We start from the raw sequence: 27,587 nt of genomic DNA on the forward strand, positions 1-27,587 counted from the left end.
ATATGCAAGTAAAATGAGGCAAATTCTTGATCTTTTTCCATATGATAAGCGTTGTCTCTGGAAACTACTCAAAGAAAGAGGAGAAAAAGCCATTCAGTCCAAATTCAAAGAAGAGAAAATCTTCTTGTTTCTATGGAAATGAACATGGGTCATCTTGTGTTTCGCCCTTCTTAGTTCTTTTTTTTCCTCCCCCTTAGGACACATTTTTCCAGCCTACTTTTTAGTATCTAATGACTTTTCTATGGATGAATCATTACATACAGAGTCAATAAAACCTTCAGAGATAATTTAAGCCCAAACTTTTATTTTGGAGACGAGGGAGCTGGCACTCAGAGAAGTCAAGCAGTGTGCCCTCCATTGCCCTGTGGTAAAGGAACAGAACTGGAGCTTATAGCCAGGGGTCCTGTTACAAGATGTTTCAGAGAATGTGGAGTAATCCTAGATAGCTAAGTAAAAGAAAAAACAGTCTCGTTCAAATATTTAATTTATGACACATATTAATAAGAATAATATACAACACTTTCTGAGCAGTATTCTAAATATTTCCTATGTATTAACACACTTGATCCTCATAATGCCTTATGATTCTTATTTTAACCAATAATAAAACTGAAGTCCAGATAGCTTAAGAGACTTCCACAGGTTATCAGTGTTGACACTTGGACTCCAGGTGAGACCGTTGAACTCTTGAGTCTGTGTACATAACCACTATATACATCCTTTTATTCAAGTATACCCATAAATTATTCAGACATGTGTGCAGTGATGTTAAGAGCATGAACACTGGGGTCAGAAACAGGAATCAGGTGACCAGCTATGGCAATTAAGGGGCGGTATAACCTTACATTACTTCCTCTCACTTGGCTTTGTGGGGGAGGGAGGGGCAAATTACTCCTTTTTCCTCTTGGTTCTTATAGCTGGTCACGTAATTAAAATGACATAAGGCATATTAACAGGAGAAAATCAAATGTAATATGTACACATGGAGAATTCACATAAGCATGAAGAATTCTACAGACAATGAGGTAAAATGAAGCACATTAAGTCTTCATTTAACTTAATAGGTTCTTGGAAACTGAGACTTTAAATGAAATGACATATAATGAAACCAATTTTACTATAAGTTAATTGATATAAACAAGAATTAGGTCCCTACAGCATATTTCTGGTCACAAAAATATCACTTAACTTCTAAATTAAGACCCCAAACACTTCTAATATTAAACATTGAATTAAATGTGAGCAATACATACATTTAAGAACAATTAATAGAAAACAAGTAAGATAACGATTTTCCCACCCACTTATTATATATAACATTCTGGACTAAGAAGAAGGAGGTAGGGGTCTGGGACTTCCAAGGGAAATATGGCAATTTGCCGGGAGATAAAAAGGGCTAATGTTTAGTAAGCAAAAGTTTGCTGGGACATCTCCAGAAAATGTGACATAAAAGGACTTTAATTCAAAGTCCCTTGCTAGGTTCTTCCCAGATTAAACTAGTTATCTATGGTGCTATCTCCTTTCTTGAGCAGGCCTTCTATCTTAAATCCTCTTAGGCAGTTAGAGGGAAGTTTAGAGGTGCTTCCTGAGCCTTCTGGGCCATAAAATAATCACTGTCCCAAAGAGGCATATTTGAGGTGGCTAACTCTGCCCCTCTTCACCCTCTATGTCCTCATTGGTGACTTGACGCTACTCCAGTCTAGCACTCTGGCAAGTAGTAACTGGAGGAGTGTCCCAGGATGATGCAAATAAAGTTCTTAAATCTTGGAACCGAGTCCACCACATGTGTTAAGAGTTCCCAACTGACTCTCAGTTAGTTGATATGCTAGAGTGCTTTGTTAAATGTATTTTATATTGTGATTTTCTCAAGTTCTTATTTCTTTTTTTAGACTTTATTTATTTATTTTTAGAGACAGGGGAAAAGAAGGAGAGAGAGAGAAAAATATTAATGTGTGGTTGCCTCTCACATACCCCCTACTGAGGACTTGGCCCACAACCCAGATATGTGCCCTGACTGGGAATCAAATCAGCGACCCTTTGGTTTATAGGCTGGCACTCAGTGCACTGAGCTACATCAGTGAGGGCTAAAATTCTTATTTCATTTCAATAACACAGAAACCTTATTTTTAACCTTCCTCTTTGAAAATAATAAAAAAATATATGACTGCACTCTCCTAGCTTAGTAATATGCACAAGACATTTAATTTATTCTTTATTAGAGCATTTTAATGCTTTAAAATCTTCATTTTAAAAATGACTTTTGATTTTGTTTTAACTAAATATCTTCTAGGAACTTACTATCTTAATACTTGCTTGTTTCTACTAATCATGAGGCTATGGAAAGAAAATTCAAGATTATTGATGATTTTATTTAATCCTAGTTTGTGTGTGTACTTTGTACTGAGAATAAAATAGAGAATAAGTTAGGAAAAATGTATGAAGAAAAAAATCTTGTTTAAACAACAAGCAAACAAAAAACAAAACCATAAAACCCCTTTCAGTTCCTTTAGAAATGTCACTATCTACCATACATAGGAAGGTATTATTTTCAACAATAAAAGACAACTAAAATTTTCTAACATCCTTTCAGGGTCTGCCTCATTAAAACTCAATGAAATCTGAATTACAACCATCTTGGACAGGGGCTTTAGGTCTAAATTTTTTTGCAGTCACTGAAAGTATCTTAATGTCAACCTAGCATATATATTGAGCAGATAAGGTACTCACTCCCCTATGATTTTAAAGCATTGTCACATAATTTATTTTTGGCACAATTGTTTACAACACTAATGTCTCTTCCCTCATGTATCTCTTTAAGAATTTATTCCTTAATCATATCTTTGAGAGTTTAATTTTCTTTCCCACTCTAGAGGTATAATTTGTGTGGGAGTAATTTTAAGAACTACAAAGTAGTAACTGTAAACTAAAAAAGACCTAAAGCAAAATTTATTTTTTCCTGGCAATACTGTAGCTGGAGAGATAATGTGATGAGATGCTTCATGGCTGTGAGATAGCATTGTGACCTATATAATTCCATTGATTCACCTTGGGAAAATTTACCTACCAGAGACTGACTCAGCTGACATTTTATTCATACTGCATGAAGAACCAGAAATACTGCAGGGACTTTCTAACTGAGCTGTTTCCTTTAGATTCACCCGAATTCGTAAATCACAATCCACAGTGCAAGGAGAGTGAGCACTCTAAAGTGAAAAGCATGTTATTACTCGCCTGCCTAAAACTCACCAGTGACTTTCTACCACACAACAATTAAGTCCAGCACAATAAGGCTTCCATGGTCCTTACAGAAGAGGCACTGCTTTCTTCTCTAGTCTCAAATCCCATCACTTCCTTCGGTTCCCTGAACACCTTGTGCTGTTCTTCGCCTCAACCATAGTACATACAAATCCTTTTTTTGGCTACTCACTAAGTCCCACTGTCCATTGGATAGCTTACTGCACATTATTGGTATCAGTAGAAATAGAGGGGAAACATATTTGGGGGAAATATTTCACTAGACAGCATATTGAAAGAAAGATAAAGTTTGTTTTCTCCTGTCTCAACCTCAAATTTCTTATACACCTGTTTACATCTGAGGTCCTACTGTCCTCAGATACTTTGAGCTGTCTCTTACTTTTTTGTTCTTGGCAAAGTAGCCTCTAAAACATAATGTATGATGAGTTATCACACCTCAGAGTGAACTCACTGAGTTTGATATTATAAAGTATTTATTATATACCGGGCTTTGTTCTAGGCATAGGGAGATAGATTATCAGTGATCAAGATAACAAAGGTGCCACTTTCAATGAGCACAGATTCTAATGGAGGAGACAAAAAAGGAATGATTAAATGATTACAGGAATATCACTTCAGTAGAGGACTCGTGGGCACAGACAATGGGGTGGGGGGACAGGGCAGGAGAGATCAATGGGGAAAAATTGGGGACAACTGAAATTGAATAATAATAATAAACGAGCAAACAAAGGACACTTTTTATTTATGGATTCGGTATTCAAAGCTTTATGTGTTCTTAGTTCACCCTAAAAGAGCAGTGTAAAAGACTGAATCTTAATTCAAAGAGATATATCACTTCAGATAGAAATGGTTAGTAGGAAGAAGATAAAATGGGACTTGTGACAGAGGGATTGCTGGGAAGGAGGTGTCTAGTTTAGATCATGTGATTCAAACAGTCTCTTTGAAGCTAAGATCTCCATGAGGAAGTAGCTCTAGCCTAAGAATAGAGAAAAACATTCCAGGCAGAGGGGATGGCTGGTGCAAAGGCCATGAGGTGAAAATTAACTTCAAGGAGTAGGAAGAAAGGCCAGAAAAGCTGGAGAGAGCTCACGAGGGGAAAAGCCATAGGAGAAGCAGTCTGAGGGCTCAGCCAGCAGTGGGCCATGCAAGGCCTTGCGGGCCTGGTGAGGGCTTCTACTTTTGTTCTTAGTGCAAGTAGAAGCCAGTAGAAGGTTTTAAGTGCAGTAATGATGTGATTTTATTTAGAGCTGAGCAACTATGTTCTGACTGTAATGTGGAGAACACATTGAGGAAAAGCAGAGGTGGACAACGGGGATATGAGTTAGGGACTTCAATCCATCTCATCTTAATTATGACAGTTCAGTTCAGTGAATCACTGAAACGGTAGAGCATTGAAAGTAATAAGTTACATTCCTGTCATATTTTTATTTTAAGATTTATCTTCACTGAGGCATCAAAGTGATTTCTGCACTTAAAGGAATTTCAGAATTTGTGTGGGAGGTTTTATTGGAAAGGAGGAACATGAATCAACATGTGTTAAATGGTTGGCACTTGGTTTAAGTGAGAGGAAAATATTGGGATAAAGGAATCTACATATAAGATAGTTTTAATAATGAAGAGCAGTTAATGGGGAATGAGATTCATTGTGGTTTCCCTATCATCACACCCATATGACTCTAGAAATTACTGGAATTAAGGTTGTCTAAACTGAGTTCGATCCCTGTGTTCATCCCTTCAACTGGCAGATTTGCTTTCTCTGAGCCTCTAGGTTTTCTCATTTAATTAAACAGAAGAGTTCTACCCAGTGAGTGGAGCCATAATCAATTTATGGCTCTATCAGTTATAATGATATCATTCTGACATTTAGATCTTTTCAAAGTAGCTTTTTAGATGGTATTTTCATAGAATAATAGAGCTAAATTTTGTTTATATTATATAAATGTTTATTCATATACTCATATCTGCTCACTTTTTTAGATAAGAAAACTGAGTCCTAGGAGGGGAAATGAACCAGACTAGGGTTTCTTATCCAATTAGTATGAGATGCACAGACCAGCCTAGGTCACATGACTCCTGATAATATATATTCTCTCCATTAATTTCACCTAAGTTTTTATAAGTCCAGAGGACAATTACAATATATGTTATATTCTTTCTTTGTTTTTCCTACATAGAAGCACCTATGAATTGATTAGTTTGGGAAACTGAAGAACTCTTCTACCACCCCTTACAAAATAGTAGAATTCACCCTGGTTGGTGTAGCTCAGTGGATTGAGTACAGGCTGTGAACCAAAGGGTCACCAATTCAATTTCCACTCAGGGCACATGCCTGGGTTGCAGACCAGGTCCCCAAAAGAGGGTCCATGATATGCAACAACACATAAATGTTTTTCCCCTTCTCTTTCTCCTTCCCTTCCTTCTCTCTAAAAATAAATAAATAAATAAAGTCTTTTAAAAAATAGAATTCCCCCTTACAAATAATGTACAAAAGTGTGTTTCTCATGACTATATGGAGTAGGGTGATTGGACCAATGGCTTATCTCTCATGTGGGCCATTCAGTAGAACTCTTGATTCAAGGACATCCAAAGACCTTGCTTATTTTGTTTTGGTTCATGAAGTAAAGCAAATTAAGAGAGAGAAACTCATTCTACTTGTCACACTAATTTGAATATAATGGAATGAAGGCATACCTTTTTATATAGCAATTTTGGTAAGAAATGAAAATTAGACAGTCTCAAAAGGGGAATAAGCAGTTAGCCGAATCCAATGAAGGTCAGTTATTTAATAATCTATACTTGCTTTCTTTAAAATTTTTAATTTTGTCCAAACACATTATCAGCACCTCTTTGATCCACTGTAATATCCAAATGAGGCCCGAGGGATGCATACATCTTTGTTCCACTGCTAAAGACCCCTAGGAAATCTTTTTGATTATGGAAATTAGTAAAGACACATAAAACTTCACATTCTTAAGTGAATAAATATAGATTTTAAATACTACTTCTTTCAAATAATCAAAAGCATAAGTCAGCATCACAGGTGATATCTCAAAGAAGTAGAAACAAAGGTGGAGCTTAAAATTATACCAAGATTAAATCAAAAATAAATAAGCTTAACTGAAGAGCAATGTGTCCTGGGCTGAAAGACTGGAAACCATATTTCACAATCTCTCAGTGCCAGTTTGAAATCTCAGTCCTTCCTCAAAGTTATTCTACTTTTTAAAAAATTTTAAATTTATTTTTAGAGAGAGAGGAAGGTAGTGAGAAAGAGGAAGAAAAACATCAATGTGTGGTTACCTCTCCTGCATCCCTTACTGGGTACCTGGCCTGCAACCCAGACCTGTGCCCTGACTGGGAATCGAACCTGTGACCCTTTGGTTCACAGGCCATCACTCAGTCCACTGAGCCACAGCAGCTAGGGCAGCTCTTCTACTTTTTCACTTACTCATCAGAGAACCCACAGGGTTCATGAAGACAGAGCCTTTTGAACCTACAACTGGGATTTTAGTTTGACTTTTATAAGGAAAAAAGATTACTTGGAAGTGGAAGATAAACCAAGCAAAAGAAAAGTAAACTCAAATCAAATTCTTATTTAGAAATACATTGTTCACTTCCACTTGGCCAGGTTGAATTAAATAAAAAGATTGCTTGTATTGAACATATAGGGAAAATATGGATATGTGGAGTGACCATGAAATTTCTTTTTCTCAATTCTTCACGATCCTTCTTAACAACATTTGTACTATCTGTGACTGTCTCAAACTTTTGTGTTTGCCACACACTCTTAAGTATTAGTGTCACTTTGATGTATGTTAAAAATACAAACAACAACCTCAGATATAGGCATCTGGACTAAACAAGTCCACAATAATTGTTACATATGTTTACATGAGCATATAAAATCCCACAGTTCTATGAAAACAACCATGGTTATCACACTGTTGGTGTGTTGCCCTTCCATATTACCCTTCTAGAAAGAATTGGTTTTTGCTCTGATTCTACTTTTTTTTGTATCCTCGTGAGATAAATGGTTTGCCTGACCTAATAAATACACAGTCCATTTATGGCATGCATACCTTCATGCCTGTGTCCCATTCATTATCTGCAGCACATTTTCAATGCTATACTCCATCCTGAATCCTCTGTGGGTTCAATATGCCATCTGGATGGATGTAAGTGACAGTGTGGCAAAAAAGATTTGGTGATGGCTATCATGGAATTTGTTCTAAGTGTTAAGGTTCACTGGTTGGGAACTACTGCTCTGAACCTGTTTAGGCAAACCAATGTCCACATCAGGAGTGCCCTAAACAGGAGGGCTTACTTCTCATACAAATATCTTACTCCTCTTACAAATATCTTACTCTTATGGTCTTGTCTACTCTACCTTATGTGGAACTCTGAAGTTGACATGACTTTTGACAACCCCAGCTGAAATCTTATCAGTCTCATTTAGGGGGTTTGTCCACTGCCTTCTGTGGGTAAAAGATCAGACTCAGACTGAGGCAGGTGTTTGGTGGAGGTGGGGGGGATTATAATGAGTGAATAGGTGCTCACATCATATTTCAAAAACACTTCAACACTATAAAATTAGTTGCAAAAAACCAATATTTTCTTCAACTTGTTCTGCAATATATAGTTGTATCCCCAAAATATAAAGGATGAGTATGGATGCTTGTAATGTTTGCATGTGCTTGTGTGTGTATTGGTGTACGTGTGTGTGTTAATGCTGGAAAGTTTAGTATACATTTACTAAATGAGTAACTAGTTTAACTTTTGAACTGTGAACTCATGCCATGCTTCACTTTTGGCTGAAACTGAATCATAAAACTTGATCCTGCATTAAGGAGTTACAGATTGTTATAGAAGGGAATAGTGGGAATGAGGGTATGGATGAGATAAAAATAATATTTATGTACATTTCCTATGCATGTGGCAAGACTTGCACAGCTTCATAACACTCTTTGCATCTTTTCTAATCCTGATCATCTTGCATGGTTTTCCATGTGGCTCCAAAAGGTTGAATATAAAGCCATAACATGTCACTCCACCCACATCAGTTTCACAATTGCTAAAGCTTATCTCTGCCTTTTTTGTGCTCTTTCACTTAGAGTAAGAATCTGTTTTCTGGAATGTGCATCTCTCCGGTAACTTAAGTCTCCCTTTCTTCTGTTTTCAAGGATGGGAGGAACAGTTTTATTGGACACCAACTGGGCGGGGTAGTGGAAGTGCCAAACAGCAAGGACCAACGGGTGAAGTCAGCCAGAGCCATTCAAATCACCTACTACCTCCAGACCTATGGCTCTGCCACCCAGGACCTCATAGGGGAGAAGTGGGAGAATGAGTTCTGTAAACTTATGAGGAAGCTCCAGGAGGAGCACCAGGACCTCCAGCTCTACTCTTTAGCATCCTTTAGCCTCTGGAGAGACTTCCACAAGACCAGCATCCTGGCCAGGAGCAAGGTCCTGGTGAGCCTCGTGCTGATCTTGACCACAGCCACCCTCTCCAGCTCCATGAAGGACTGTCTGCGCAGCAAGCCCTTCCTGGGCCTCCTGGGGGTGCTCACAGTGTGCATCTCCCTTGTCACGGCAGCAGGGATCTTCTTCATCACTGATGGGAAGTACAACTCCACCCTGCTGGGAATCCCGTTCTTCGCCATGGGTAACTATCCATCCTTGTGGTAATCGGATTCTTACCGGTTTGGGGCAAGGTAGTACATTTCTTGAATTCTCAGGTGGAAATCTGTTTTAACTTTGAATTAGTGTGTCTGTATGACTCTGTAAAAAGTTTCTTCGGGGTGGTGTCTTTTCTCCTTATTGTGCCTTTCAGGAAATTATGGGCTGACCAAGACATTTTTCAATTTAGGTTGGGGAATTGCATGCTGTCAAATTATTTTTAAGTTACACAATATTGTAATTCTCTACTCCACTTGATCAAAAATTATAGCTAAGGGATTATAGAGTACAGATTTAGGGAGATGCAAAATCTTCAAGATTTTCAAACAAAATTTTGTAGTTTATATTTGTGGCCATCCTCAAGTTGTTTATGATGAAGAGTAACTATCATAGGATGAACATTCTGAGGACCACTCATATGCTCCAATCTCAAAGAACTTCTTCATTAAACTTTATTAAGTCATTTAAAATTTTTTGCCAATAATACACTCCATTTCTCCACCTCTTCATAAACTAAGACTTTCCTGCTGCCACTTAAAAATGTGTCTCCTAATTTTTAAAAAAAGTTAATGAGAATCCTGTCATGATTATCCCATTCCTGTAAGTTTTCTCCCATATATACATAAGTAGTCTAGAAAACGGTGTGTGTGTATGTGTGTGTGTGTGTGTGTGTGTGTGTCCAAAAGGAAAGAGCAAGTCTTGGGAGAAAAGTGAGGGATGGCTCAGCAACAAAACTGATGGGGTTTATCAGAAAGGAGCTGATAATGGGGATAATTGTGGCACTGTGAAAGGTCTTTCAGATCTGATATAATTCTCTACATGCAGCCATTGGGAGGATGAGCTGTAAAAATGGCCTCTAGGTGGTGAATTGACATAAGCGAGAGAGCATCACCTGTAAAGTAATTGCTTTTCACTTCCTAGGTTAAAATTAGCGCTGGATTAACGTTTTATTGTTAGATGAAAAAGACACAAGAATGTGGTCACCAATTCTTCTAGGTGACCTGGGCACTCTTTGTTTTCACCTTAACAAATGTTTTCAAGAAGAATGCTGAAAAGCAGATTCATATTGTAGGCACTGTAGGGACCAAACTTCTTTATCTGGAAGCCCAGCTTTGTTGTTGCCATGTTAAGTTAGTCCATCTCATTAAGCCTCAGTTTCTTGTATAAAATGAGTATAGTAACTGTACCATATTCAAGAAATTGGTTTTGAGTTTAATAGAATATACCTAAAGCTAATAGCACACATAGTAAACACTCATTATCAATATGTTTTAGTGGTTAAACTGGTGTGCTATGTGTAATGCATTCAATAATGAATAGGAAATAGTCCTTGGATTTTAGAAATTAAAAGTATTCCTGAATTTTGCCTGTCATTTTAAAGTGCATGTTCATCTTGTTAATAAAAGGTTTTTTTCCTTTTCCCAAAGAACTATATGAAAAAAAAAAACTTTCACCAGGGAAAAGGATGAGTCTAGATTTGAACCATTTATACTTATGTTTTTTAAGCTCAGTCTCTTGACTTGAAATAACAATGTAAGATGCATAAAAATCATAGAGCATGAATCACAAATGTAACATGACTCATTCAAGATTGACAAATTAGATACCTAAGAGCTTATTAGGGAATTTCCTTTTGTTTAAGTATATTTTATTGATTATGCTATTACAGTTGTCCCATTTATTTTCTCCCCTTTTTCTGCCCCACCCTGCACTCCCCCTCTCTCCAGCTTTCACCTTCCCTTTAGTTCATGTCCATGGGAAGTACATATAAGCTTTTTGGCTTCTCCATTTCTTACACTATTCTTTTTTTTAAAGATTTTATTTATTTATTTTTAGAGAAGGAAGGGAGGGAGATAGAAAGAGAGAGAGAAACATCAATGTGTGGTTGCTGGGGGTCATGGCCTGCAACCCAGGCATGTACCCTGACTGGGAATCGAACCTGGGACACTTTGGTTCGCAGCCCGCGCTCAACCAACTGAGCTATGCCAGCCAGGGCTTATTATACTATTCTTTATCTCCTCCTGTCTATTTTGTACTTACCATTCATATTTTTGATCTTCTTCAATTTTTTAGACAAGTCCCTTTAACATTTTGTATAATAATGGCTTGATGATGAACAACTCCTTTAACTTGATCTTATCAGGGAAGCACTTTATCTACCCTTCCATTCTAAATGAGAGCTTTGCTGGCTAGAGTAATCTTGGATGTAGGCCCTGCCATGTCATGGCTTCAAATACTTCTTTCTATCTCTTTTCGCCTGTAAGATTTCTTCTGAGAAATCATCTGATAATCTTATGGGAACTCTTTTGTAGGTAACTGTCTCCTTTTCTCTTGCTGCTTTTAAGATTGTCTCCTTATCTTTTATAACTTATAAAAAAGATTATGATGTGTCTTGGTGTGTTCTTCCTTAGGTCCAACTTGGGACTGAGTTTCCTGGACTTGCATGTCTATTTCCTTCACCAGATGAGGAAGTTGTCCTTCACTATTTTTTCAAATAATGTTTCAAATAAGTTTTCCATTTCTTGCTCTTCCTCTTTTCCTTTTGTGAGCCCCATGATTTGGATGTTGGAACATTTAAATTTGTTTTGGAGGTTTCTAAGTCTCTCTTCATTTTTTTTTTTTTGATTTCTTATTTCTTCATTCTGTTCCAGTTGAAGATTTATTTCTTCCTTCTGTTCCAAGTCATTGATTTGAGCTCCAGTTTCCTTTTCTTCACTCTTGGTTTCCTGTATATTTTTCTTTATTTCACTTTTTATAGACTTCACTTCCTCCTTTATTTTGCATCCATACTCAATTATTTCTGTGAGCATCCTGATTACCAGTATTTTGAACTCTGTGTCTTAATAAGTTAGCTATCTCTTCATTGTTTAGTTGTATTTTTTCCTGGAGTTTTGATCTGTTCTTTGATTTGGGCCATATTTCTTTGTCTTGGCATACCTGTTATGTTGTAACAGGTGGAGCCTTAGGTATTCACCTAGGTACGGCAACTCACTTCATTGTGTTGCAGTGCTCTATGTGGAGAAGGGGTCAGAGAGGGAACAATGCCACTTTCTTGGTTCTCACCCTGCTTTCAGTGACTTCCCCTGCCTCTTGCAAGGGAATAGGGCCCTTTTGGTGCTGATTACTGGGGTGGGTGTTCTTGTGCATGTTCTAGGATCCCGTGGGCCTCTCCAGTGGACTCTCCTATGATACTGGGAGTTTCTCCCATTGCTGCAATCCCCACAGGTTTTTACAGCCAGAGGTTTTGATGCTTCATTTCCCTGCACTGGAGCCCTGGGTTGCACAGTCTGTCTTGCTCCCCAGTTGTCCATCCCAGTTTATTCTCTTGAGGATGTGAGACCACCTGATCTGCCAGCCACTGCCTTGATGTGTGTCCTTTCAGCTCCAGCTTCCCATCTCTGTCCCTCCTACCAGACTGGATGAATATTTCTTAACTCCTTGGTTGTCAGACTTCCATACAGTTCAATTTTATGTCAGTTCTGGTTGTTTTTGTTTATAAATTTGTTGTTTTCCTTTCTTTGGTTGTGTGAGAAAGCAAAGCATATTTACCTACACCTCCATCTTGGCCAGAAGTTCCTTTTCAGGGAATTTTCTGTAACTGATGGTAATCTAACTAGTCAATGGAAAGTTTTATCAAGGAAACTTTAGAATATATCAAATTTTATATTTTATAAAAATAATGAGAAAACTTTTTTTCAAGTGATGCTAAATTGTAACATAGGCTCTACAAAACCAGAGTGGTATTTCCATGTCTCAAAGAGATAATAAGAACATGAAAAGCCACAATGAGGGAAAAGTCCAGATGCTGCAAGACACAATTTTCACGCTCTCTCCTCTCTCAGTGACCTTTAATATCATAAATGAACCTTGGATGTTGTAGGTGCAGAAATTAGGAAGCTTGGTGAATGGTTACTCTTCAGTATTGCTCCAATTTGAAACCTTAAAATATTCTAAAAGGAACTCTTCTTCTATGTTCTGAAATGTAACAATAAAATATTTGCTCTGTCAAGGAAGAGTTTGTTTTGTTGTGTTTTATTTTTTTCTAAAATAAAGATACCAAGACTGAGAACTAGTGAAATAAAAGGAAAACTACTCTACAGGGTTAGGAAATCTGGGTTTTCATCTCAGCTTCCCCACTATCTTTGTATGTTTTACTAGACAAGCTTTGTATAGTCTTTTGTCCTTTTGTCTGAGTTCATATATTAAATGAAATATTTGAACCTTTTAGTATTGAATTTTGAGGATCCTACAATATTATTCATTTCATTCTTCAACTGAGGTTAGAATTTGATCATGATGTTGAGCATCAGTAAGTTAAGTTTGGCAGAGACATATCTTCTAGTGGTATACACAGCACTAGTTAAGCCAGTCCTTTAAAGAATTACAGTTACTAAGGGATCAGAACTGCATAATCCAAATTTAGTTGGGTATAAAAGAAAGAAGAAGCCCAACTCTTTTGGTAAACTTCTATTTCTATTCCCATATTCTTACAAGGATCTCTTTGAGTCAGTGAATATTCACTCTATTATGCTCCAAGATTCAAACCATTCACCCCCATTAGAACTTAACCCTGAAGCTGGGTATGTTATTTATGGTGTTATGTTGTTCAATCACCTTACTTTTAACTGCCTCACTTTCTTCTCTATTGTATCCATTTGTTCTTTTTTTGTGACTGCTCATCCACTTAATAGCCCCAATATAATTTCAGAGTCACATATACTATACCTCTGTATCCTCTTGAATTTTTAAAGCCTGTACCAATTTTTATATTTTGTGCTGGTGCTCCCATATATAATATTATGTTTGTCTAACTGTATATCATTGATTTAGGTTTAGAAAAGATGATTTTAGGTATACATATTTTCTCTAGAAAAGTAGAAGAAAGAGAAACACAGATGTATAATAAATTTTTAAAACTACCCCAAATGGCCCAATTTAATTCCAGCCTAATGCCCTTTTTCTGTACCAGCATAAGCCTGTGAGAATGCCACTAATTCAATTTATGACCAGTTGTCAGCCTTTTTTTTTAACTGTGCACACTTTATGCGAATGTGTCTTCTCTTTCTGCCAGGGAGAAATATGGGGAAATATTGTACACAAATGCCAAGCTGGCTCCTACTGTAGCTTGTTGGTCTTCCATGGCTAGCTTCCAGGGACATTAGTAGCCTTGGTTTACTATTACTTTTACAGCCCATCCTGAGTTTGTTTTATAATCCCTGAGTCTTGCTGTAGTCTTCATGCAGATGATTTGTTTTTACATGTGAACTCAGGGTTTCCAGATATGAGACTTTTATTCATCATCTTAAACTGAGCTTCATATTCATTTGTTTACTAATTTATGCAAGTATTTATTAAGTATCTACTATGTTCCAAGTATTTTGGGTTCTATAGTAAAAGTTATCAAATGGAACTGGTCAAGCTGTGGCCTGTATAGATTTTACATTCTAGGCCTACAAAAGGGTGATATCAGAGAATAAGCAAATATACATCACTACCTTACATTATTGATGAATGATATAAAATAAAATAAAACAGGAAAATGAATGGAGAGCATAGGTAGTTAGAGAAAAGCTTTTCTAAAAAAAATGAAATTGAAACAGAGAGCTAAATGAAATGAAGAAGGGGCATGTGGAAACCTCAGAAAAGAGTATTCCTGACAAAGAGAACTATACATGCAAAGACTTTGAGATGGACCGTGCTTGGTGAAGTTAAGAAAGAGGAAGAAAGGGAGTATGGTTGGTATATAGTGGACAATGTGTATTTTAAGGAGGAGTTAGGGAGACACTATAGGACTAGGTCATGTAGGGCACTAAGAACTATTACTTTATATGGAAAGCTGTCTGAAGCATTTTGAGAATAGACAGTATGAAATGACTTATACAGTAAAACATCTTTGAACTATACATTGTAGCTATTATGTTGTAGCATCTTTCACTGCAATGTGGAAATTAGTTTGTAACATAAAGCAAGAATGGTTATAGGGAAACTGTAAAATGTTATTGCAAAATCTTCATGAGATATTATAGTGGCTTGATATAGCATGGAAGCAGTGATATTTGTTAAAAGAGATTGGACTCAGGATATGTATTTGAAAGTAGAATTGACAGGATTGGCTGAAGGACTGGAAATTGTGTGTTAGAAGAGTCAAGGATGATCTCAAGCTTTGAGGGCTGAATAACTAATAGAAATCAGTTTCTATTTACTGTCATAGGGAGATTGTGGAAGGAACAAATTGCAGGAAAAAATATCAAGAGTTTAGTTTTAAATCTGCTAGCTCCTACTGTAAGGTAGAGATGGCTACCTAAGGTAGATATGGCTATTAAGCATCCAAGTGGGAAAATGTAGGGTTAGCTCTATAAGACAGTATGCTCATCAGGCTCAGAAGTAAAATCTGTACATTGAAGTTGAAAATATAATTTTGGATTCATCATGGCTCAGTTTATGAAATACTTGAAATCTGATAAGATCAACTAGAAGATTAATGCAAGTGGAAAACAGAAACTTGAATTCTGATCCGGCGACCATTCCAGTGCTTAGAGATTGGGAAAATGAGCATGAATCAGAAATGACACTGAGAACAATCAGGCTGTGAGCTAGCAGAAAAACCATAATACAGTTGCCCCACACTATATTGTGGTTGACTTATCGCGGCTTCACTGTATAGCGGGTGTTTTAAAAAATATATATCTAATTCTGTATCATGGAGTTTTCACTATATCGTGGGGTTTTGCAGTATACTGTACCCATATAGAATTTTATATGTTGTTAAAATTATGTAGGTTTAAGGGTATAGAAACTGTTTAAAAGCATATGAAGTGTTCATAAAAGTGTGGGAAAAGTTAATAAGAGAGTGGGGAAGATTTATAGAAGTATGAGAAGGGTTTATAAAACCTTAAAATATGCATAAATAATAAAGTAAATATAACGCTGCTACTTCAAGGATTTTCACCTATCTTGGGGGTCTCTGGAACGTAACTCCTGTGACAGGTGAGGGATCACTGTAGTGCTCCAGCTCCCAAGTATAGAAGGTGTTTCACAAAGAAGCAAAGGATCAATTGTTTCAAAAGCTGCTATGAAATTGTGTCCAATGAGAAGTGAGAATTGTTTGTTATTTAGCACTTTGAAAGTCATTGGTGACTTTAACAAGATCTGCTTTGGGGGAATGCTGAGGGTAATTTAAAGAGGTTCAATAGCATTTGGAGAATAGCAAGTGAAGACAGTGAGTAAAGAGAATTTTTTTCATGGAGTTTTGCAATAAAGGGAAATACCAATGATTGTATAATGATAGGAGTGTGCAGTAAAGAAAGAAAGCTTCATGGTAAAGCAGAGAAAGAGGGAAATTCCTGAAACAATATCATTGAGTAGGAGAGATGGGACTAGATTCAGAGCTCAGGTAGAGTTATTGGCTTTATATAAGAGTGTAGACAGCTCATCTGTAGCTAAGAAAAGGGAAGGCACATATATGGACAGAACCAATAAATTGGTACATGTGGGAGTGGGAGCATGTGGAAATTCTTTTCTGTGGCTTCAACTTTGCCAGTAAAATACGAAGCAAGTCATCAGCTGAGAATAAATTTGGGGAAGGAGGTGTTGAAGAAAGAGAAGGGAGTTTGAAAGAGTCGCTTTGGAAAATTGGGAATGAATTAAAGAAAATTTAAGACAATAACTAGGAAGCACTAAGGTTCCACTTGAACTCTGTGTACATGAATTAAAAAAAAGAAGTCAGTCAGCATTGTTGCTGAGTTCCATCCCCTCCCTGCCCAGCTTTATTTTATAGCTGTTCAGGGAGGTGTTGAGTAGGCATTGAGATGAATCTGATGAGAGAAAAAAATCCCAGAAAAAAAGGAGAGGGTTTATAGTATATGCAGAGTGACTATAATAATAGCTCATGAAAATTATACTAGTTAGACTCAGCTACACTATGTTACAATAGTAAATAAGGCCTTCAATTTACTTAGCCTAGCACAACAAAGATTTATTTCTTATTCATATTGGAGTTTTGTGTGAGTCAGGAAAATCTCCTTGGTACCTCTTTACAAACAGAAAATCAGGGATCCAGGATACCTCCATCTTCAGTCTTCTCAGTCTTCTCAGTTTGTGCTCCAAAATGGGGAAGAGTTAGAGGAATCATGCCTACCTGTAACTATACCCAAAGTGATGCAGTTACCTCCCATCATACTCTATTGGCCAGAAGTGGACAAATAGCCTTCAGCTAACTGCAAGAGTGTGTAAAAAATTTTGAAAGCAAATAGATTATTTTATGAGCATCAATTGCCTCTTCCACATAAATTAAGCCAAATATTAAAGGCAATAAAGTTTCATCCTTGAACATTATCATAGTAAAAAGCTGATTGGATCAAAATATTATGATTCTCTGTGGGGTCAGAAAATTGTTTTAAGTTGGAGTCTGTTCTGTACTATCTATTGCTGTAAAACAGACATCTTGAAGCTTAGTAATGTAAAACAATAACCATTTCATTATGCTCATGCATTCTGTGTGTGGGTATTTTGGTAAGATCAAGTGGTGTCAGCTCTCCCCACCTCTTTGATGTCTAAATCCTCAGTTGAAATGACAAACGTCAACATTCAGATGACTTGAATGTTGGAGAGCTGTATTAATTGGCTAGGTCAAACACTTCCAAGATGGTTACTTTGCTCATATGGCTGGTACCACATCTAGGATTTCTGAAGGACAGTCTCAGCTGGGACTGTGGAACACTGAATTTGAATGTGACCTCTTCAGCATGGTGTTGTCAGGGTAGTCAGATTTCTTACATGGTAGCTTCAAGAAAAGTATTTTCTAGTACTTCAAACAGTATTTGGCCTAGCGTAGGCACTCAATAAGTATATTCAAAACTAATGAATAAATGGTCTCATAGTGTTTCTCAAGTGGGTCATGATATATTAAAGAATCATTAGATCAATTTAATGTATTAAAATCCATATATATTTCACTTTAAGAAAAAAGAATAAAAAGGAATATGAAATATCAGATGTTATGCTAGTAATTGTTATTGTTATAATATTTGTTTCAGTTTAACAAATATGTATTTAATAGATCATGATATGAAATATATTTTCTAATGTGGGTCACAGTCAAAATTTTTAGAAAAATCACCCTAGAATCTTCTTTGGACTAATGTCTTAAAAAGATCCATTTAATGGAGATTTACTGATAGAGAGGACTCATCACAAGCATAAATAGCAGCTCCTCTTGGTTCTGCTGGAGGCAGTATCTCTATTTAGAAAAGGGCAGAGTAACCAGGGACACATGGTGTTACTTCTTAGGCACTTCTGAGGCATGGACCAGCACTGTACTTAGCATATAATGGGCTCTCTAAGTCTTGATGGTTGTCCAAAATTCTTTAATGATTATTGGAACTGTTTCTCCAATAATTGGTTTTGGATAAATTGGTTTTGTCACAGGGTCTGTTATACTTAGGGCCATTAAACCCATCAAAAGACTTCCTAAATTGTCCCCATTGCTGGAAAAGAAATAACCTTATTATGATATAAAAAATATTCAGTTGGAGCTGTTACTCAGCCACATTGACTGTAGCCACCTTGCTTTTGGGGAAAAGTGATTTTCTTTGGAGATAGTTATTTTTGCTGGAAAAGGGTTCACCAATGATGTGAAAATCCCTATGCTTAGCAGCTTGGATTCAGAAGAGTTGGAGTCTCTTCCAGTCCCTTCCTCTTATCTACTAGGTGATTTCTACTTTTTGGGTCTCCTGTGTTTTCTCTGTCATAAGATGGGGAAGTTGAACTAATTGGTCCTTAACATCTCTTCCACCTTTAACTCTTCAATCAGTGAGTCATTTATTTGACACCTAGGTTATATGTCACCTCATCTAGATTTTTTTGGCTCACTGGGGACTGGAATTTGGTCTATTTGGCATCTTTTCCAGTGCCTAGTCCAAAGCATATATAGATTGCAGTTTGAAAAACATTGACCTATTGATAGCTTTGTGACTGTTAAAGTTCTCAGAAAGAAAAGTATAAACTTTTGGTTGTTTTTAGCTTGGATATCTTAAAGTTCTTATTTTTATGTTATTCTTTAGTTTTATTTTTAAAAATATATTTTGTTGATTATACTATTACAGTTGTCCCATTATTTTCTCCCCTTTATTCCCCTCCACACTGTATACCCCCTCCCACCATCATTCCCCTAACTTAGTTCATGTCCATGCATCATACATATACATTCTTTGGCTTCCCCATTTCCCATACTATTCTTAACCTCCCCCTGTCTATTTTGTATCTACCATTGATGCTTCTTATTCCCTGTACCTTTTCCCTCATTCTACCCCTGCCACCTCCCTGCTGATAGATAACCCTCCATGTGATCTCTATTTCTGTGAATCTGTTTCTGTTCTAGTCATTTGCTTAGTTTGTTTTTGTTTTTGTTTTCATATAATAAGGGTTTGGTGATGATGAACCCCTTTAACTTGACCTTATCTGGGAAGCACTTTATCTGCCCTCCCATTCTAAATGATAGCTTTGCTTGATAGAGTAATCTTGGATGTAAGTCCTTGACTTTCATGTCTTCAAATATTTTTTCCAGCCCCTTCTAGCCTGCAAGGTTTCTTTTGAGAATTCAGCTGATAGTCTTATGGGCAGTTCTTTGTAGGTAACTGTTTCCTTTTCTCTTGTTGCTTTCAAGATTCTCTCCTTATCTTTAATCTTGGGTAATGTAATTATGATGTGCCTTGGTGTGTGCTTCCTTGGGTCCAACTTCTTTGGGACTCTCTGGGCTTCCTGGGCTTTCTGATAGTCTATTTTCTTTGCCAGATTAGGGAAGTTCTCCTTCATTATTTTTTCAAGTAAGTTTTCCACTTCTTGCTCTTCTTCTTTTCCTTTTGTGAGCCCTATGATTTGGATGTTGGAAAATTTAAAATTGTCTTGTAGGTTCCTAAGCCTTTCCTCATTTTTTAAATTCTTGTTTCTTCATTCTGTTCTGGTTAAATGTTTATTTCTTTCTTCTGGTCCTACCTTTTGATTTGAGTCCCAGTTTCCTTCCCATCACTGTTGGTTCCCTGTATATTTTCCTTTATTTCACTTTTCTGTAGCCTTCACTTTTTCCTCTATTTCATGACCATACTCAACTATTTTTGTGAACATCCTGATAACTAGTGTTTTGAACTGTGCATCTGATAGGTTGGCTATCTCTTCATCACTCAGTTGTATTTCTTCTGGAGCTTTGATCTGTTCTTTCATTTGGGCTATGTTTTTTGTGTTTTTTTTTTTTTTGTCTTGGCACACCTGTTATGTAGTAAGGGGTGGAGGCTTAGGTATTCACCAGGGCAGGGCAACCCACTGTGGCACTGTTCACAAAAACTGTTCACAGGGCCCTTCTAGTGCTGATTCTCAGGTGAGTGGGTTTGTGTAAGTTCTAGGACCCTGTGGGCCTCTCTAAAGAACTCTCCTGTGAGGCTGGGAGTTTCTCCTGCCTCCTCAACCTCCATAGGTTTTTCCAGTGAGGGGTTTTGAGGCTTTATTTCCCCACACTGCAATCCTGGGTTGCATGGCCTGTCTTGCTCCCCAGTTGTCCCTCCCGGTTTATCCCCATGCAAATGTGGGACCACCAGCTCTGCCAGCTGCTGCCTCACCCACCCCGGCCCTCTAGTCACCACCTTGCCACGAGTCCTCTCCACCCTTGCTGCCCATCTCTGCCCCTCCTACTGTTCTGGATGAATGTTTCTTCTTTAACTCCTTGGTTTCTGGACTTCCTTACAGTTTGATTTTCTGGCAGTTCTGGTTATTTTTTATTTTTAAATTTGTTGTTGTGCTTTAGGTTTTGTGAGGAGTCAAGGTGTTATCTACCTATTCCTCCATCTTGGCGGAAGTCTGCACTTATTCTGCAGTTTTAATTTCCTGGTATTGAACTGTTCTTGTATTGTAAATGTGAAATGGGCCTCCTAGGACATTTTTAATTAGTTAAGACATTGTCTCACTGGGAGGTTTATGTAGACTTTAAGGGAGAAAGGAAAAATATTGATCTTGGCCTAACAAATAAGAAGTTGAATGTTATGCCAAGCATTTGAGGTAAAATTAAATAGTATGCGCTTTTTATTATATTACACTGCTCACCATTAATCATAATTATATATTGACTTCTTAGATTCTGTATTTTCTTTGGAATACACTCTCATTTTTATACTTTTTACTATTAACAAGCTTCTTCTAGTGGTAGTTAGAGTTTAGGAATGAGGAAGAGAACAGTTATATAATACAGTTGTAATCAGGGTGAGAAGCATATGGACCCATTTTGGTGATTTTTTTTTATCTCAGGAGTAGCTGATATGCTACTTTAGACTTTTTTAAATGTAAAGGTTTATAAATAAGCCATATGTTGCCTAATATGTGCTGCCCTTACTTTTTATCTCTTAAATCAGACTGTGAATCAGGCTTGAGTATTTAAGCAGTCAGGGAGATGAGAGACATCAATTTATCCAGCACATGGTGGAACTATGACAGGCACTTCCACTTCTCCAGCATGGGCATCTAAGCCTTCCTCAAATACATGTCTATTACAGGCAATCTTAACTATCCTCATTAATTGGTATTGACTTGACTGTCATGTCAGAACATTCCAAGAAAACATATTACTGATGCAGGAGAGCTGCGGTTGCCAACCAGAATGAGATTTTCTGCAGTACTCCATCAAGGTAAATGCGGCAATTTAAACTCTTGAAACTTGAAGGGTAAAAAAGCACAGAGGCTTATACCATAGCTTTTTTTGAGGAAAAACAAAGTCCCATCTTGATAATAATTTAAAAACTGGAGACGTCTTACATTCAATTCGTTTTTAAGCTGGCATTTTCATACCCAGATAAATAACAAAGAGGAAAATTAGAAGAGAAAGATGAGATAAATACGATGTTGATCTGAGGATCAGAGAGGCCAGCCTTCAGCTTTCAAACACTGAGGAATCCCTGTGCATTGATTCCCATCTGCCTTCCTGCAACACTGTGGTTTAAGTACTATATGCATCAAATAACTGTCTGTCATGGTTGTATGTGCAGACCATGGCAAAACTCTATTACTCAAACCTTGGCTTATAGGTATTATGTGCCCTTAGAGAAATTATAACTCTGAATTTGAACTTAATATAAAGAAAATCATGCTGTTTTTTCCTGCTGCTTCCCCCCACTGACTAGGCTTAGATGGGAACAAGAATATATCTTGGCAAGTGACATTTCCAGTTTCAACTTTAAGTGTAACACCTTAAACTAAATGTTATATTTAATAATATAAAACAGTAAAGTACTAGTTAAGAATATTTACTAATACCTGGCTGGTGTGGCTCAGTGTATTGAGCATGGGCTGTGAATCAAAGGGTCGCTGGTTTGCCCTCCCAGTCAGGGCACGTGCCTGGGTTGTGGGCCAGGTTCCCAGTGGGGGCCATGTGAGAGGCAATCACACATTGATGTTTCTCTCTCTTTCGCCCTCCCTCCCCCTCTCTCTAAAAATAAATAATTAAGTAAATAAAATCTTTTTAAAAAGAATATCCACTTAATAGTATTTGAGGCCACTTAAAGAAAAAACATAGAGTATAGCCATAAAAGTCAATGATATAAACCAAATAATGATGAAAGGTCTGTATACACAATACAGATCTTCACATTTCTGTATCCTAGCATTCTATGTTGGCTACCTTCTTTTGTTGATAAACTTTCTAAGATGAATTAACACCACTGACTATGTTAGTAAATGAACTAAGTAAATAGTGTTTCTGATGATTCCTCCCTTCTATTCTCCTTGTGAGCTTTTGATGATATTTTTTTCTTTTAGATTATGTTATTTATTCCATTCTGCTTATCCCTTGGCCCACTCTGCTAATTCTTCATAATATCCTGAGAAATGGAAACCCTTAGGCAGTGCCATGTTGTATGAGCATTCTTGTATTCCCCCATCCTACCCAGATACTACTACTGACATGCCATCTACACATTCAGCACTGCTATGTTTCTAGAGCAGTCTATTCAAGGGATATAGGTTTGTCCAAGGAAATCCAGGGGTTTAGTTGCTGTGCAGCTAATTCCAGTTTCCTTCACATTCTTTTCTCTGACCAAGCTGCTACATGCCCAATATACAAGGCTGTTTCATCTTTCATGATTTTTTTTTCAGGAATTTCCTTCTCTCCCTCCCTTGTTCTGATTTTAAAGACTTAAATGTCTTTTGCTCTATTGAATTTCTTACCGACTTCCAAACCTATTTCTTGTTTGTCTACCCTTGTTTACATTCTAGCTTCACTTCTATGCTAAGCTATAAAACCTTCATCAGAAAGAATCAACTTACTCTTTTTATATCCTCAGAAACTAGCAGTGGAGTTAGTACAATAAAGAACATATTTTAAATTTAGGTTTCAGTTGACAGAATGAAGAACAGCTCTAGCATTTTGGCTCACTGTGCAGAATTGGCCTTCACCTTGGGTTTCTTGTGTAACACTTGAGCAGGTTACCTTCTCCGCACTCCTCATCATCACCAATAGACTTTTCTCTCTACCCTCTCTTCCCTAATAATTGTCCTGGAAGACCAATTTTTATGGCTTCCTTCACCCACACTCCATTGTCCTCTGTTTTAGGGTTGAGCTTGGCCAATAAGTGATATCACCAGCAGGTATTAGGGTGGATGAGAAAGAGGTCAAGGCCATTCTTTCCTGCTCTTTTCCTCCCTAATTTGACACTATTTCTCTAGCAACAGCTTCAGTCTCTGACAGGCAGCCACTCCTAAATATCTACACTTCATACTGGACCCTGGTGATACCACTTCTTTCTTTTATTCTTTTAGACTTAAAAGTGGCAACAGTTTCCTGCTCTTGATAGCCTCTGCATATTTCAACACTCCTTGTTGTTGTTCTTTTTTCTTTTAAATGCCTCTTCCAATACCTCTGTAAGTAATCTCTCAATTAGGTCTTTTTATTTATACTATCTGATGGTTATCTGTATCTTCTCAAGCCTCTCTTTGTTTTTTTGAGTAAATATGATACTTTTTATATTTTTTATTTTTGTTCAGTTACAGCTGTTCCCATTTTTTCCCCATTACTCACCTTCAGTGTTCCTCCTACCCAGTCGTCTTTGTCCATCGGTCCTTTACCCATGTTTCTTGACAACCCTTCCCCTTCTTTCCCCTGTTATCCTCCTCCCTCTTCCCCTCTGGTTACTGTCAGTATGTTCTTTATTTCCATACTTCCATGTCTCTGGTTCTGTTTTGCTTGTTTGTTTTGATTAGGTTCCACTTATAGTTGATATACTGTGGTATTTGTCTTTTATCGCCTGGCTTATTTCACTTAGCATAATGCTCTCCAGTTACATCCATGCTGTCCAGAAGAGTAGGAGTTCCTTTGGATGCTTACCATCACTAGCCATCAGACAGATGCAAATTAAAACCACAGTGAGATACCACTTCACACCAGTCAGAATGGCCATCATAAACAAATCAACAAACAACAAGTGCTGGTGAGGTTGTAAAGAAAAGGGAAACGTAGTGCACTGTTGGTGGGAATGCAGACTGGTGCAGCCATTGTGGAAAACAGTATGGAATTTCCTCAGAAAAACTAAAAATCCACCCAGCAATTCCACTGCTGAAATTATGCTCTGTGAATCATGAGTTACCAATTCAAAAGAACCTATGCACCCCAGTGTTCACAGTAGCTATTTACAATAGTCAACTGCTGGAAACAGTCTAAGTGCCCATAAGTAAATGAGTGGATTAAAAAACTGTGATACGTTTACACAATAGATTATTAGGAGACCTCTCTATCTCTTGTAAGATATGACACAGCAACCCAATATCTTTTTGAAATTCTGCCTTGAAGTCCATCTGCTTGCTTTAAGTTCCTGCTTTACTTTTGCCAAACAGCCTTTCTCCAGGGTACCAGATCTTAATGTCCACCAACTCAACCTCTGGCCCTCAGTTGATCTAGGCACAGTCTGCATTGCTTATCTGAATTTGATTATCAACTGACACTTAGATATCTGCTACACCATGTTCTGCTTGTCAGTTTGGACATCTTACATTCACAATGTACTTTTCTTTCTCAATAAGTTGAACTCTTGAAGGCATGCAAGCTTCCTCTGCAGACTTATTTTTGTATATTTTATGGCTACTGTGATTGAGAAAGATTCTAAAGAAAAAAGTCAAATATCCATGTTTTTATAATCACCTTTGGTAAAACTTAGGACTACCATTAATAGAGGCAATGCCCTTTACAAAATAAGGGTGAGAAATTATCGCACTGGAGAATTCCATATCACTGTAGAGAATTTTAGGTCATGGTGGCTATTTTCCTCCCTGTACCTAGTTTAAGCTAAAAGTAGTTTGCTATAAAATTGTTGCCTCACAGTCAGATTTTCCATGTATATATATAAATAAAAGTGGCTGCCTGTCCTTGTTTTGTGCCTTGGTTCCTGTGCTTTTGCAGTTATAAATAGCATTGGCTTTCACTCCTGGCATGTAGCACTGCAAGCTTCCATCTAATTTGCTGTCCATACTCACCCTGAAGTCCTTTGCTGCTTTCCAAGCATTTCTTTCTCATTGAGTATCTATGTCTCACTTTCCACAAAGCTATTCATTTTTTTTATTATTTTCAGGGTTCACACACATTCTTCTAACAACCTTTATTCTCACTAGAAATGCTTTTTCTAATCCTGATTGGTAGTTCTTTTTTAATTCATTGTTCCTTTATTATAAAAACAACTGCATATTATAGGAAAACATTGAAATAAAACGAAAGTGTAAAACCACCATCTAGAGATATTGTTGATAAAAACTTAATGTACATCTTTTGACTATATCTACAGATAGAAAAATATGTAGATATATAAAATAAAACAAGGCTCTGTATTTATTTAATTATGTAACATTCTTTTTTATTGAATAACTCAAGAATTTCCATACATACAAAAATATTAAAAACCTGTGTTATACTATTTTAATAGTTATCTGTTAATATGCAAATACTGCCCAGTGTAGGAAATAGCACATCACCAGCACTCCAAAAGCTTTTTACTGTCTCTTCCTATTCACACTGTGCAGTAGCTATTCCTATTTTGCAGTAGCTATTATCATGACTTTTAATATAATCAGTTCTCAGCTTTTCTTTATAGTTTCACTACCTGTGTTATATGCATACAAATATATATTATATCTTCTTCATGAACTAAATATTTTATATGTATAAACTAATGTTCTTATTCTAGAAATGCTTACTTTTAGCTTTAAAGTCTATTTTCTGATATTAATATAGCTGCATCAGAATCTTTTGTTCATATCTAAGTATATATTTTATCGTATATTCATCATTATTTTAGTGTCAACTTTTTGGTCTTCCTAGACTTTCTGCATGTCTTATAAATTATATATAGTTGGAAGTGAAGTTTTTTTCCAGTATAATGATTTTTGTCTTTTAGCTGAAGAATTTAGTCCCTTTAGTTACTTTATATAATTTTAAATATCTTTGCATTTGAATTTGCCATTTTATTATGTGCTATTTGTCTCATATGTCCCATATGTGTTTATATCTGTATATTTTTTCACTCTTTTTTTGGTTATCTTTCAGATTGACTTAATATATTTTATTATACCTTTATTTTCTTTTACATGTTTGGAAGTTTAATGTCTGCTTCTAATTTTGTGATCACTCCAGGAATTATAATATTCATACTTATCAATATCTAAAACTTATCAAAAACTTCATTTTTTCTTCCTTATATAATAAATAAGCTAGATCATTTGAACTTCATTTAGACCCCTTCCTGACTTATACATATGTTATATCTGTTTAGCATTTTAATTCTAACATTACTATTTAACCTTACTAGACATTTTTTAAAAAATTAGTTTGTGGTTTTTTTCATTTTCACACATTCTACTTTTTTATTATCATTTCTTCTTGCATCTTAGATTTTCCATTTGAAATTACTTTCTTCTTTTTAAAGAAAATTATTTAGTGTCTTTAGATATGTTCTGTTGGTGATAAACTCAGGTTTTCTTTACTTTTTTTAAAATGTCATTTTTGCCTTCATGCATGAAAGATATTTTTGCTAGGTATAAAATTCTTTCATTACATTAAAATAGTAATTATGTAAAATAGTGATTCCATATCATCTTTCTTTCATTGTCTTTTTTTGCTGTTTTTAATATTTTTCACTGTCTTTGCATTTCTGTAGTTTCACTATGATATATCTAAATGTGGCTTTCTTTGTAGTTATCTCACTGAAGATTCACTGAGCCTCTTGATTTAATGGATTATTGTTCTTTATAAATTCTAAAAACCTACTAGCTTTATATATTAAAATTATTCCTGTCTAATTCTTTTCCCTCCCTCTGAGTTCCATTCAAACATGTTATGATTTTGCTTGTCTCTTACCCTCCTTTTTGCATTTTATCTTTGTCTCTCTATGCTGCATTCTGAATAATATCTGCAATTTGATAGAGCAGTTTACTAATTTTGTTTTTTGCTGCATACTTGGTCCGAATGTTTGTTTACCTCTAAAATTCCTATGTTGAAACCTAACCCACAAGGTAATTGTATTAGAAAGTGGGACTTAATGAGGTGGCTAAGTCATGAGGGTACAACCCTCATGATTGGGATTAGTGCTTTTATAAAAGAGACCCCAGAAAGCTAGCCACAATGAAAAGGGGCCATCTATGAAT

At 36.5% G+C, this 27,587-nt stretch overlaps 1 protein-coding gene across 1 annotated transcript in view; it reads left to right on the forward strand.

The window, feature by feature from the left end:
• PTCHD4 (patched domain containing 4) overlaps positions 1–27,587 on the forward strand; it is a 185,109-nt gene that overhangs the window by 41,761 nt on the left and 115,761 nt on the right. Inside the window, exon 2 of the mRNA XM_045844176.1 lies at positions 8,433–8,913. Coding sequence (XP_045700132.1) covers positions 8,433–8,913 — 481 coding nt within the window. The remainder of the gene's footprint in view (positions 1–8,432; positions 8,914–27,587) is intronic.

The sequence above is a fragment of the Phyllostomus hastatus genome, unplaced genomic scaffold (assembly GCF_019186645.2).
Source record: "Phyllostomus hastatus isolate PE091 unplaced genomic scaffold, TTU_PhHast_1.1 phas_contig_40, whole genome shotgun sequence".
In the NCBI taxonomy this organism is placed as follows: Eukaryota; Metazoa; Chordata; class Mammalia; order Chiroptera; family Phyllostomidae; genus Phyllostomus; species Phyllostomus hastatus.